A 14,711-nucleotide genomic window follows, 5' to 3' on the forward strand; every position below is an offset into this window, starting at 1 on the left:
GTTAGATCAATAAACTACCCATGCCCTTGCACACAGTATGTTTAACAACTACATGAAGAGGGTGCTGGTGTTTTGTACTGCAGGTGTTACATATTGCACCTTCAGTCAGTGAAGATCCTGTTACTGGAAGCACTGAGCTGCCTGAGCTCCTGACATTATCCCTGATAAATGTGTTTATGAACACTCCTCTAGCCTGTTGAAAAGAGTCATCCCAGCTAAAGCTCAGAGGATGTGAGGTGTTCAGGTATCCACTTCTGTCAAGGAAAGATGGGCTTCTGAATACCTTTATGGTTTGGGTTCTGTGAAGCTGAGCTTGCCCATCTTCAAAGATGAAATGGCATTCATTGTGGAATCTGCATAACATTGATCTACCTGTTACTATTGCCTAGGAGCTAAAATTTGCATATTAATGCACTTAAATGCTGTCTATAACATTCCCATAGGTAAATGAGGGGATTCTGAACTCCTCTTACAGTGTTTTTTCTATCTTGCCTTCCCTAGTATTTTTTTCTGGCATACACTAACATATTCTTGCCTTTTTTTCCCCTCCTTGCCCCTTTTTTCATGCACTTCTTCTTACCCTTCAGCAGGAGTCACCACTGTGGCTGGGTTTTAAAGTGGCTGACACAAGTGGCACTGACACCATCGCTGTGATCAGCCAGTGCAGGGCAGGCAGGTTGTTCACTCTGCCATGCCAAAGAGTTGTGCTGCATGAAAGGGTAACTTGAGCACAGAAAATGATGTAGTAAAGGTTGCAGGTGTGCCTGGGAAGACAGCAAACAATAAATACTGCAAAATACATGAAGAATCAGCAACTGAGGTGTCCTGGTGTAATTGTCACAGGCAAATTCAGATTTAAAGGAAGCATAATTATAGTTTGTAGCCTCAAACATGGAAATATGAGTAAATTCTGTATAGGCCTCCCTGGAGATCTTCCTGAGCACTCAAACCCACAAGGAACAAATGTTCCTCCCTCTTTTCCAGATAATGGTCCATCCTGTGGAAAATGGCAGTGATTTATTATAAAGCATTACACACACTATAAAGTACATGCCCTGTGGAGACTGTAGTGAAACTAATTTTCTTCCTACTTTGCAGGATTTCTTCTCAGTGTTATCAATTTGCCAGTTCTTTGCATGATCTTTGGGAACTTTTCCTTTACTGGTAGCTTGAGTAAACCTGGATATTAACTGGATGGAGGGGTCCAGATTTCACTGCATTTGGTTTAGAATCTGTTTTGAAATTCTTGTTATCTTAAATTGTAGAACCAAGACAAAAAGCAGTCCTCATTTTGACTCTTAATTTGAGGAGGAAAGTAAAGAAGGTGTTCTGAAAGATCTATAGCCCTGTTACTGTGTTGAACTATAATTGAAGTGTTTTTTTAATATATGTATATTTATTTGTATCTATACATACATACATGCACAATATATGTGTATAAATATTATAGTTTAATGATCAGATATTAGGATATTTCCTGTGATGTTACACTATACAACTTTCTGATGATTGCTTACCTCACTTCTTAAATGCTGTATGCAGATTTTTTTTATATTCCCAAATATTGCAATTAACCAAATATTTCTGCTTTAAGTATTAGATACAAGATGGGTTTCTCTTTCTTGAGGAAAGTCATCACCAAAAAAGAAAAAAAAAGAACAGATTTTCCCTGAGAATTATTTTTAAAAACATACAGAAGAGAGACATGTATTTATTGGAAGAAATATTCAGGTGTTAAATCTTGCTGCTGAGTCTCATGGTGTGTGACTCTGGTCCTTTTGCCCCTTTCCCTACAGGCACACACCTCAGTCAGGTTTTCTTGCTTGTGATGCAGTAATTCCCTCACTGAGAAGCATTACTGGTGAGACCTAAACTGGGACTTGCCCTGGAAAAGAAAGGGGGATATTTGTCTCCTCAGTCATGGCTCCCATGAAGTGGATTGAGAGCCTTTCAAACCTCAAGTTCCTTTGTGTTCCTTTGATCTGTGAGAAGCCAGCATGGCAATAGAGACTTCTTGAGAGAAAAGCAGTACTAGTAGAAACATTTTTTTCTGTATCTTTTCTGTGATCCTAATGGGATGTTTCTTCCTCTTGTTTCTTGTCCAGGTTCTGTGTGTACCACCCGGATTAAGACAGGGGTGGGCTATCCCCAGCTGAGTGCTGTTATTGAGTGTGCAGACTCAGCACATGGCCTGAAAGGACATATCATCTCTGTAAGTAACTACCATCTGCTTTCATGTTCCCACTGTGCAGATCCTTGTGGAATAGGAGGATCAGTCTAGTACCTTGCATGTTAAAGGCTGTCCTTCTGTCCATGTGATCCCTATACTTGCTCCTAGGATAGTCAGTGGAGGTCTGGATGTAAAGAAACCAACTCCCTTTAATGTTACAAAGACATGGGCATCTCCCTCCTGTTTGTGCCTTTGGAAATCTGCTTCTTGCTCTCTGAACAGAGTAAGCTGTTACAGGAACAAAATAGGAAGCTTGGTAGTGTTTTCACATTGAAGCAAACAGTAATTCCTACGGAAGATTTTGGAAGAAGGAGTGGAATGTAAACAAAACTAGCGTGGCCAGCAGGCCCAGGGCAGTGACCCTTCCCCTGTACTCTGCATTGGGGAGGCCACACCTTGAGTGTTGTGTTCAGTTCTGGGCCCCTCAGTTGAGGAAAGAGATTGAGGGGCTGGAGCGGGGCCAGAGAAGAGCAACAAGGCTGGAGAAGGGACTGGAACACAAGTGCTGTGGGGAGAGGCTGAGGGAGCTGGGGGTGTTTAGCCTGGAGAAGAGGAGGCTCAGAGGTGACCTCAGCACTGTCTGGAACTGCCTGAAGGGAAGTTCTGGCCAGGTGGGGGTTGGTCTCTTCTCCCAGGCACTCAGCAATAGGACAAGGGGGCACGATGGGCTCAAGCTCTGCCAGGGGAAATTGAAGTTGGAGAGCAGAAAACATTTATTTGCAGAGAGAGTGCTCAGGGATTGGAATGGGCTGCCCAGAGAGGGGGTGGATTCCCCATCCCTGGAGGTTTTTCAACTGAGCTTGGCCGTGGCACTGAGTGCCATGATCTGGTAAAGGGCCTGGAGTTGGCCCAAGGGTTGGACTTGATGATCTCGGAGGTCTTTTCCAGCCCTATCAATTCTGTGATTCTATGGCTTTCCCCAGAGAGTGGGACTGAGGGGGCAGACAGGCAGAAGAGAGTAAAATGAGAAGAGCCTATCTCTGCACTGATTGGATTGTCTCAGCATCCTCACAGAGCTCTCTGTACCGGGGCAGGAAGGTTTGAGGTGGCTCTTTTGAGCACAGCTGGCACATGAGCCACTTGTGTTCCCACATAAGCTCTGGGGAAATAACAGGCCAGTGGAGGAAACAGAGCATGTACCTGCACTGCCTGCTGATGGCAGCTGCCACCCTACCAGCAGGACCTGATTCAGCTCACCCAGAAGAAGCAGATGTGTAAGCGTGGCTTCAAACTGAGCTGGACTGCAGTGTGCAGCACCCAGAGATCCTGTGTGTGTGTGTGCTGGGGCCACGAGTGTGCCCCTGGCTGTGGGAGGCTTGCACAGTCTCTGCAGGCTGGCTGTGAGGCAGCTGGTCCCCAGGAGGGCAGAGAGGCTGCCCTGGGTGCTGCTCTCACAGGTGCCCTCACAGCCAGCAGCCTCCCTATGAAAGAGACCACTCTGAATTTCACATCTGTGCCAAGGGAAATCACTGGAAGGCCCTGGTTTGGTTGGCCCAGTTGGGACCAGTATCCATGTGAGGAAGGAGGAGAGAGGAGAATAAACTGGCTCGGGATGGACAAATGGTTTGACTGTACCTCTTTGAGCTATGGGTATAATGGAGCAGAAACACATGTTACAGTCACATCTTTCTTGCTGTTTGTTGTTAACACATGTACATTCCCTCCTCTCTGTGGCTCCTCTGTATGAATTTTTCAGGAAAAAAAAGAAAAGCAGTCTGTGATTTTTATGACTTGGGCAGTATTACAGGTGTTATGTCTGTAGCAGAGAGCAGAACGTGTGTGCAATAAGGCATGAAAGTCTAACTTGTTACTGTGAAGGCTGTATAAGTACAGGTGTCATCCTGGCAGTGGTGCTCAGAGACTCATCCTAGTTTTGCAATAATCATTTTCTGCCAGCAGCCCTCAGAAAAATGCCATCCTGATTGTGCATGAAAACAGAGTGTGTATTTGTGCTGTTGCAAAAAATAGATGGTTCTGTACCATTTCTCCTTTCCTGCTTTGGGAATGGATCAGTTCCTGACCTGTTTAGGTCGTGTTGGCTTCTGTGAGCCCACACCTATCAACCCCCTAGACATTGTGGGGGAATGTAGGAGGGCAGTTTGATACCTGGCTGCTACAACATCTGGAGCAAGAGAAACACATTCAGCTGCAGCTGAGGTCTCTTAACACCACTGCAACTCAACTCTGTCACCCAAGTTAGGAGAGAAAAACAAGGGTGAGGACATTATGCCTGAATTCTGGAGCATTCAGATAGGTATTGGTATGTTGGTAAGGGAAAGAAAAAGCTGGACTGCATGGTTGTTGCTAGAGCTCTGGCAAGAATATCACGGAAGAGAGGTGTCCTCAGGAGGGAAAAACACCATCTGGCAGCAATCCTAAGTATAGAATTGAGTCTAGTACACATGGCATCCCTCAAAATGTCTCACTGCTGTCTTTCTGGGGATCCAGGAAGGGGCACATCCTGCCTGAGCCAAAGGAGATCACAACAGGCAGCTATCTGTGTCAGTTTGTCAGGAGAAAATGTGTCCAGCAGTTTTTTTTAATATTGATATGAAAGTAGCAGGATGTGAAAAGATTCAAAGCCTACCAGGTAGTTTCATGTAGGTTATAACTATTGATGTTGTGTGGCTTAGTCTGTTGGGGCACTTCCTTGTATCCACTTCTGGCCTGTCCAGAACCTTCATCAAATTGCTCCTGTTTCTTGTTGTGTTGGCTCAGCTTCCCTATGAAGGAAAAAAAGTGTCACTCTTAGAAAGTGATGGTGCTGAGCATGGTGCAGGCACTGCAAGGAAAACAGCACAACTGAACCCCATTCTTCAGTAGCTCTGCCAGGATGGGGGCACAAACTGGGATTTTAACAGTCATATCAGTGGTTTTTGGAGCTGATACATTGACAGAGAGGCAAACATGATAGTCCAAGTAAATGTCTGGTGTCTCCCTAGTCACACAGAGGAGGGGGAGGTAAAACTGCACCAGCTTCTTTTCTTATGCTAAATTATCTGTAAGACTCAAAGCTCACCTCAGAAGTTAATCTTTCATGACTCACTGAAAGCAGAGAGGAAACACTGGCTAAGATAGAGGCAGTGTTTCTGTCCCATGCTGTTTGTCTGGGAGCCAATAGTCTCAATTTTCATTCTCACTAATCCATTGGCCTTGAGAAGGAGCAGAAATGAGTGGAGGGGCCAGTTAGCAGCAGAGCTCCTTCAGCTTGAGATAAAGTTTCTGTTTCTTGCAGGTCAGAGATTCTGGTAAGTCACATATTCTAGTAAGGCAGCTATGTGGGGAATGGAAAGCAGCCTTGCATGTGTCCTCTCTCATTTGGCTGTCATTTGACAGAGGTCCCTGCTCCCCCTTCCCCCTGCCTGGGTGATGGGTCACCAGCACTCAGGGAAAAGAATGACTCAGGGGTTCTTCACCCAGCTGCTGCCACACCATCTCTTCTTCCACACAGAAATATGCCCAGGATATGTAGTGCAGAATAAAGCATTCTTTCTGCTGCTGTGCATGCCTCATACTTCATTTATCTTCTGCATAATAAATAGGTATCTGTTTGCTGATACTGTAGAAAACACTGATTATACAGTTTATTACAAGGGTTGCTTGAAACACAAATCATAGTTATAAACTTACTATAAATTGCATATAATAGTAAATGTTCAACCACTCCATACAGGTTTTCCATACTGTATTTTTTTTTCTCTCAGCCTAAAGGTTCTTGCTGTAAAATGGCTCATCTGCCTGGGGACTATAACACTATTTTAGCCTCATTAAAATAAATCTGTTGACTGCAAAGCTGCTTTCACCTCTCCTTCCCAGCACCCAGCTGGCTCAGAATCATGCCCTCTGCTGGCTCCATGAGCACCCTTTCCACTAGGCTTGCTTCAGAATTACACCAGTTCTCCTGAATTCAGAGGCAGGTTTGTACAGATCATTTTCCCCAGAGTTCTCAGGCAGAGGCTGATTCTGCAATAAGCTCCATAACTGAAGCCCAGCAGTCCACAAGTCATTTTAAACCCAGACCCAAGCCCCTCCTGGACAAGCACAATTGCAAGGGGAAACTTCCCAGGCAATGCAGCAGCAGAATAGTCTTACTTTCTAAGCAGAATGCCTGATTTTTCACACAGAATGAAATGTTTTAATGCTTTATTATAGAGCATCTTCTGTCATAACTGCTCAGTACATTCCCTTTGTGTTTCCCTTTCTGTGAATCACTAAATTTACCTGCCTATGTGAAGTAAGTGGAGACATCTACAGATAAAGAAGTGCTATGAATCATCATCCTCAGTTCCTTTTATCTAAAATGGTAACTCAGGAGCTTTTGGGAAAGTCTCTTTAGGTGCTCAGCATTTTGTAATTTTGTGACATTCAAAGTGATATTTTTTGAAGCTGATGATTAATGGTTTCACATTAAGGGCTCCATCCCTTAACATGAAGTATCAAACCTCCATCACTGCCACTTTTGGGTTAATTACAAAAGTCAGACACTGATCCATCCAACAGCAACAGACTGAAACCCATCTACCAGAGCCAGCATGGCCAGCACCTCTCAGTCAGACAGCAAGAGTCACGCAGATTCCCGACACTACTCTTCGAAGATTATTAGACCCTTCTTTCTGCCTCGGCTCGTCTTTCCCTGACACATGCACATGCACTCACACCCTCCTCCAGGCTCTGACAGGCTTGTCAGAGGGAAAGAATTGCACAAGCAGAGCCTTTAACAGGAGAGAGATTCAGCTGTCAGCCCAGCATTCCTTTCTGGAGCTGACAGCAAGGGTGTCTAAGCTCAACAAAGGCATAATGTGCTAGAGGTTATTAGGAAATGGAATAAAAGCCTTTAAAGTTCTCCCAGGTGCTGTTTGCAGTGTGAAAAGCCACTCACTTTTGGCCCCACCTGCTCAGTTTGTGTCTGAATCCTTTTGTGGGCACACAGAGGGTTTCTAACCCCTACCCCACTGCCAGCTCTCCACGAGCACAGCTCTGACAGGGCTGCTGGGAGGGGTGTGTGCTGTGCTCAGCTGCAGCTCTCACACAGGCAGCAGGGAGGTGGGACAAAACCAAGTGCCCGTGCAGGCTGGGAGGCAACTTCAAAAGCAGGGAAGCTATGGGCAGTCTGCAGTGGATCCTGATCATCAAAGGAGTACTGGGGAGCCCTCCTGGTGCAGTGACTGTGTGGAGTAGAAGGATCTTTCATCTGGTGCTCAGACCTTTACAAAGCCACAGCACATGATGAGCTGTGCTATGTGCCATTCCTTTTTTACAGCTCTGTCACACATGCATAACTTCCCTCCCCTCAACCAAACCCCTTCATCAGCCATTTCTTTGCTCTACTGAAACTGAAACGCGTAGGTCTAAAATGCTAAAGATCTAAAGTGCTGCTGTTTCCTTACCAAACCCATAGCAAACAGTGAGGAGTAGGATGAGAGACTCATTTTCACTTGCCAAAGATCAGATTAACCAGTTTTCTTAGAGATTATCAGCTAAAAAGCCAGCATAGCTGATGGGATATTCCCCACACCCCTCCCACTGTGACCTTTCAGTGTATTGTAAACTGCTAAGAGAGTTACTTTAAATGTCTTTGGTGGTTTAAGGTAAAAGGTTGTGGTACATCTGTATCACAGAGAGTTTCATGAAAATGGCAGGAGATGATTCAGGTCATTAGAGGAGGGTTTTTTCTGGTTTCTGGGATTTAGGAAGTTGCAGTCAGGAATTTGCATTGCTGCTGTGTCCAGTGTTACTATCAGTAAATTATACAGTAGAGTAAGTCAGCCCTAAGGAGGGAAGCAGTGGAAAGGATCATATGGATTCTCCCAAGCAGGTGGCAGAGCTGCAGTGCTTGCTGGGTCCCCAAAATGAGCTCACTGCCACTCACTGTGCTCTTCTCTTTGTACAGGATGGAGGCTGCACCTGCCCAGGAGATGTCGCCAAAGCCTTTGGTAAGGACTGTGTGTCGTGACACCGGTGACACCCTGTGTGTCGTGACACCCTTGGGGTGCAGCAGTCAGCTTGGCCCTGAATGTGTATTCAATTAGCTGTAGGTTACATTCCTCTGATGCTTCAGATCTCACACCCTGTGAACAGAGACACTCTGGAGACAAGTTAATGCAGAAAGATATACAGGGTTTTATTATTGGAAGCTTCCGAGGTTCAAACCCAGAGGGATCTGACCCCGAGATCAGGAAGTTCACAGGTTTTATACTCTTTATTAACATCCAATCAGTAGTCTTATTTCTCTTGAATGCCCACCCAAAAAGGCCTGTCAATCTGCCCCCTTCTTCATGGGGGAGCAGTCAGGCCTTCTTCTGTTGTTTGTCTCTTGTTATCTTGCAGGTGGCTTCTCAAAAACATGGTGGCCTTGGTTGAGCCTGAAAGTAGCTCCTAAACTCGTGAGAAAGGCACTTAATATGCACACTTAAAATCAGAGTAACTTAACAAAGCCTATATGATTCTAAAACCTTTTAAAATTACATTAAATTCTTAGGCATCACCTCCCTGGGGGTGACTCCCATGAAATTAATGCACCAGGGGTGAATTTGGGGTTTGGAACAGAGTCCAAATCCTGCAGTGCAAAACAGAGTGGTCCAAGTGCTGTTTGGAAATGACCTGCCAGGTGTGAGATGCAGCCACTGGGGCAGTAATACAAAGAAAAGTGATAAGGGCTTCTTCTGAGTAGGGCTCAGAGATGCCTGTAATGTTGCCAGTTCTGGCTGACTGGAGCCTTAAGCAGAGGAAGAGCTGGTGGAATGTGTGTTGGACAGAAGAACAAAACAAAAAGGCAGGCCAGATCCCTGGAGATGTTCTTGGGATCAGCTGTCCACTTGAAGAAATGAGATTTTATTTATCCTGTATCCCCTAGAGCTAGGCAGATGTCTAAAACATCCAAGTTAATAATTAACAGATTTTGTTTTCATGCCAGTAGCTTCAGTGAATCGCACCAGCTCTTGGTGATAGAATGGAGAATTTAATCTGTGAGTGTTGTGTGTTGGGCATAAAAGTTACACTGTTTGGAGGGGTCAAGCTCATGATTGTCACTTAGCCATAACCTTGTTCTAACAACATATGGGAACCAGGCTTTAAATGCATCCTGAGAGGACAGAACATTTAAAGGCACTCCCTCAAAATACCAGACTTACAAAATGCCAGACTCTTTGGAGACATCACAGTGGGATGATACTTGGAATACAGGGGGGCAGCACAGTCTCTTACTGGCATTTCAGGGTGGCACCATAACAAGAGATAACACGTTGTGATACAGCATGTCTGCTCTGCAGGAAGCTTTGCAGGTATGGAAAGTGGAGACAGGCCTAAACTCGGATTACAGACCTGCCAAGAAAAGCTCTGAGCCTCCTGGAAAGCTTGAAACCAAAATCTGTCTTCTAAGCTTGCAGACAGCTCCTGTTTTGAGACAGGTCAGATGACAGGCAAGACTTAATTAGAGAATTTTAAGCACAGCTGTGGAGTGATGGCTACCAGTAAGGAATGTGCTTGGTCAGAGGATTTCACATCATCCCTGTGTTACCCAGTGGTGATGTGATGTGGGGAATAGATACTTCCAGTTGGGTGATTCCAGCATAGCTGAACAGCAGCATCCACCCTCTTTGCTAAGCAGATTGTATTAAGAAACACCCAACCCTCTCCTCAGTCCAGCCCACTCTGACACGCTGCCTGCAGTGAGGTCTTTGTTCTGTCTGACTTGCTCTGGCCCCACAGCTCAGCAGGTTCTTACTGGTAGTGTTGTCTCTGGGAGCTTGTGAACTGAGACCATGACCTTGCTGCATTCCCAGCTGCCTACACAGAAACCTGCCCTGTGCAAAAGGTCTTTTCTCAACAAGAGCATTTCCAGAAGTTAGAGCAACAGGAAGCAACTTCAAAGTGTTCCAAATGTTTTTCTTTGTGGTGTTTATAACAAGCCTGAAGGATCTATGTAGTCTCTTCAGGCTTAACTGAACCTAAACCTGCTTGAAAGGGCAGATCCTCTTTGCTGATTGTCAGGAGGTCTGGGTTTCACAGTGGTACATGACTGAAGGCTACCATGGCTTGTCCTTTGGACAGAGGAGCATCAGAAAGCTGAGATCATACTGGCACGAGTTGTACTCTTGATAGCAGACCAGACAGATCAGTCTGACTGTGTGTCACAGCTACAGGGCTGGAACTCATTGAGATGACTCCGAGGCAATAAAGTAACTCAATTTTGTTATATACAGTTGGGGAAGACACACAGTGTTCATCTGACTGGCTGGAGCCAGGTGTGGCAAAATAAGCTTTGAATCACAGTGTTTATTGAGTGCTGTGGAGGTGATTGGCTGTGTGAGTCTCAGGGAAAGCAGCATTTACAAGCCAAAGCCTTGGTACTGAATTGTCTAGCAGAGACCTCTGTGCTTGCTAGGAGCTCCATAAATATACTGGATAGCCAAGACTGGGTGATAAAACACAGGTTCACTTAGGGACAAAGGCCTGGGCAAAGCGTGGACAAGAAGCCCAAAGAGGACTTTTGGTTCAAGTGGTTGTGCTTCCCTTTCTGGTGGATCATTGTAAAATCTTCGTGTAAGAGGATGATTCACTATAAAGCAGTGACAGAGCAACAACTTGAATGATGGGAAGTGTGAGGGAGTCCCAAATGTCAGCTAGCACTGACAGATGGCTAAAGATGTGACTGGAAGCAGGAGGAGCAGAGTGGATTGAGTGCAAGTGGAGAATTGTGAAGAACCAAGAAGCAGATGTTGAGAAGCTTTCCAAGCGGAAGGTGACACCATTGGCTGGTGTCAGGAGTCAGAGGCAGGTTGGGCATTTTGGCAGAGGGGAAACAAGCCTATTTAGAAAGGCAAGGAAGAGGGAAGCACTGAAGGTGAGAGACAAAGAGTGACAGATCCTTTTGGGGAGACTGCTGGAATTCTGGAACTGCTGGATGAGAACCTGGTGTGGATTTGGTAAACTGAAGATGTCACTGCAATCAGGGTATTAGAGATGATAATGGAAAAGATATAGGTTAATAGGAGAGAAAAGAGCTCTTTGGGTGCAGGAATGAGAAGGGTGAAAGAACTTCATGTTCAGCTCTCAGATGGTTCATATAACTGTACCCTTGGAAAGGCTGATAACATGAACACATTTCTCAGAATGCCCCAGGGAGGCAGTACTGCCTCCTTTTTTAATGATGAAAAGTCAAAGCACAGAAATATTAAGTTCAATTGCCTGAGGTCACATATATTTTTGTGACACAGCCAGGAAAGAATGTGCCTTTTGAATCCTGTGCCAGCATCTTTAACACATTACTGCTGTTCCTTGCAGAAGTGGTGAGAAGAGATACAGGAGCAGGGAAGGGAAAGGAAGGAAAAATCATGTGGAAAAGTCACCCGGGGACATACACTGCTCCCAAATTATACCTGACAGATCACCACTGACTGGGGTTTTTTTCCTGTTTACAATAACTGTGTGTGTATACCTGCTGTTGCAAAGGCTTGCTGGCTCAGCTGGAGTGCAGGTGATTCCAGGGCCAGCTCTGGTCCAGGCAAACTTACAGTGCATCTGCCTGGAGAGCTGCCCAGCCTACAGGTCCAGGCTGAGTCCAGCTGAATTTGTGCAGAGCCAGTCTGGTTATCAGTACCTTGGATAATCAGGCATAAAAAGGGATCTGAGAGACTCTACCCAGATCCAGCAGAACTGTGTGAGTGCTGCAAGATTGGGCTGGCATCAGCACTTGTGTTGTGTGAAGGCTTGAAAGGAGCCACTGGGAAATGTGAATGAGCAAAATTAGCCCAGATACAGCACAGGCCTCAGGGGGGAAGCTGGTGCAATGAAGTGGCATTTTGTACAGACAGGATGAGTCCAGCAAACTCTGAGTGAGCTACTGGGCTGCTTGTGTGCAACATACCCCATCACATCCTGTAGTATCTAGGACATTGTTGGCAGGTTTTCACAGTCCCCCACAACCTAAAATAATGACAGATCCCAGACTATTCTGAGTTGGAAGGGACCCACAAGGACCATCGAGTCCAACTCTCAAATCAATGGCCCACACAGGGGATTGAACCCATGACCTTGGCATTATTACAACCAAGTTTTAACCAACTGAGCTAATCTAAGGGTCATGGCACATTGTCAGACTGTACCTGGACGCAAAAAAATGCAGATGGATGTTGCAAACATTGCCAGTGCTTCTGATGGTTACACAAAAAACCCAGGCATAACTTAAAAAAGACCATTGTACAAACTACAGCTTCCTGGTCAGATATTAGCTGGTGGGAAAGCAGTGGGACAGACCTGAAACCTTCAGATATCTTTGCAACACAGAAGCATAGTAGAAGGTTCTGGAGAGTGTTGGAGAAGTGTATTTAATATGGGCTTGTCATTTCTGGAGTGGCAGGGCAGCAAGCATGTGTCGTTTCAATGTTTAGACGTGCTGCATCTGCTCTAACATAGCTCCTCTCTTCTGGAGGAGCTTGATGAATTATGTTGTAGTTTGCAAAAGTTACTCAAGTTGGATGAGTTTCAATCCTGTAATTCAAACATATTTGCTTTCCTCCCAAAATATGCAGTCAAAAGAGAAATAATAAATAGATGCTGAAGTGCACGGGAACCAAAATCCTGCGATCCTGAAGTGTGGATTTCATGTGACTTCTGCATTAATAATTTGGAGGCTGTGAGACCCACATCCAGAGACAGCACTAGAACTGGGGATCAGGGGACAGCACTGACAAGGCAGAGAGTCCAGAATGTCCTTTGGCAGGCCTTTGACTTGTTTAAACACCCTCTCTGAAGCCTTGACGTCAAATCTGTCCCTCCTTCCTCATGTTGTTTTCCTCCACCATGAAGAAGACGTAAACTGGATTTCCCAGGGTACTTACTTTTTATAAGGATGGTGCAAGCTTGTGCCAGGTAGCAACAGGAATTTGCCACCAGTAATTAAGAATGTCTTAAAGGATGAGCATTCCCTTTGATTTTGGCAGGTTAATAGTGTCAGACATGAGTCAAACCAAGGCTTTAAAGCTCAGCCATGTGAAACGAGAGCTCAGGAGCAATCTGCCAGGTAGTTGGCATGATAGGACACCTGAATGTGTGCCTGGCTATAAATACTGCTTGTGATGCACTCAGCAGTTTTGCACAAGCCTCATTTTTAACATCCCTTCACCATGGACATAGTGTTCCTCTCAAGCAACAGCCAGGCAGAGGGAGGTGAGGTCAGCAGAGCAGCTGGATGCTCCACTCCAGGCACTGCTCCCAGGTCTGCTCTTTGGCAGAGGGCTGAAGGGAGGGGACTGGCACAATTCACAGATTAAAATACTCCCAAAATTCAGGTTTGGCAGAAGCTGAGCAGATTTGATAGCAATTTCCCCTACTTTTCAGATTTGGGGCTATTGTTTGCATAGTGACAGAGTAGAGCGAATTCCAGGATCAGACCTACCTAGCCTGGGATCTCACCAGAGTTTGGACACGTTCTTAAGAGGGTGGGTTTAGCTCAGGCTTATCTGCTTTCTGTGATGTGAGGTTTCCAGCTCTGTTCTGCTGCCAGTTGTGGGAAGAAGCTGAGCAGAGGGAGGCCTGTTCTGACACAGACATGCTGAAGAAGCAGAGGTTGTGAACAAGAAAATGCTTTGTTTCAGGAGTGGGTGACCACAGGCTCATAAAAGACTAAAAGACTAAACTTTTCCAAGACTAGATATGCCACAGTATCACAGGAGGAGCTGCTGGTGGAACAGTTCCAGCCCAGCTGGAAATATTGGAGATCACAGTAGAAAACCAAGAGCAATTCCAAAAACCTTCTTCCTGATCTTCCTCCTGGTGGAACTGATTTCATGATTTCCAAAGCCAGAGGAGATAGACAGACTGAACAGTCATGACTGAGTATTCAGGGCTGTTCCTCAGTATCTGGAACACATTTAGCAGTTGTAGCTCTGGGTTAGACCTCTTTTGTGGTGCATCCTGAGGGCCACAGAACCAGGGGTGGTGGTCCCTGGCCCAGAGTTTTTAAGCAGGAACCAAATGCAGACCCATTCAGATCTCTCTGACAAGGGATTATCAAGAACTACATTGAACACATGGCTGATGAGCTTCAAAAATGCATCATTTCAGTAAAAAATCTACTTGCTTTATGCTATTGTTGGGAGAAGTACATGATATTCATGAGTATGCCTTCCTTCAGGGTACATTCCCACTCACAGCTTGTGCCCTGAAAGGCTCTTGAAGTAGGAACTGTCCTATTCTCTGTACAGCATTGAGCTCAACAGGTCCCACCCTGTATTTAGGACTCCTGATTATTGCAGCCACAGGAGTAGTTACTGAGGAACTGTGCTCAGATATTATTATATAATAAAGGGTTAAAACTGAATTTGAAAATAAAGAGTGTGGGGTGGAGTAGAATAATCTGTATCTTTGTCATCACAACAGGAAAGGACTTTCTCAATTCAGAATACCACAGAAATTAATTTCATCAGGTGTCAGTTCTTCAGGAGAGCTTTTCTTCTGAGTTCCCTGTGTCTGTTACAGGAGG

The 14,711-nt window shown here is 45.3% G+C and overlaps 1 protein-coding gene across 1 annotated transcript in view; it reads left to right on the plus strand.

Annotated features, from left to right (window-relative positions):
- GMPR (guanosine monophosphate reductase) overlaps positions 1-14,711 on the plus strand; it is a 46,292-nt gene that overhangs the window by 18,973 nt on the left and 12,608 nt on the right. Inside the window, exons 6-7 of the mRNA XM_071553226.1 lie at positions 2,106-2,212; positions 8,121-8,163. Coding sequence (XP_071409327.1) covers positions 2,106-2,212; positions 8,121-8,163 — 150 coding nt within the window. The remainder of the gene's footprint in view (positions 1-2,105; positions 2,213-8,120; positions 8,164-14,711) is intronic.

The sequence above is a fragment of the Pithys albifrons genome, chromosome 4 (assembly GCF_047495875.1).
Source record: "Pithys albifrons albifrons isolate INPA30051 chromosome 4, PitAlb_v1, whole genome shotgun sequence".
Classification (NCBI taxonomy): domain Eukaryota; kingdom Metazoa; phylum Chordata; class Aves; order Passeriformes; family Thamnophilidae; genus Pithys; species Pithys albifrons.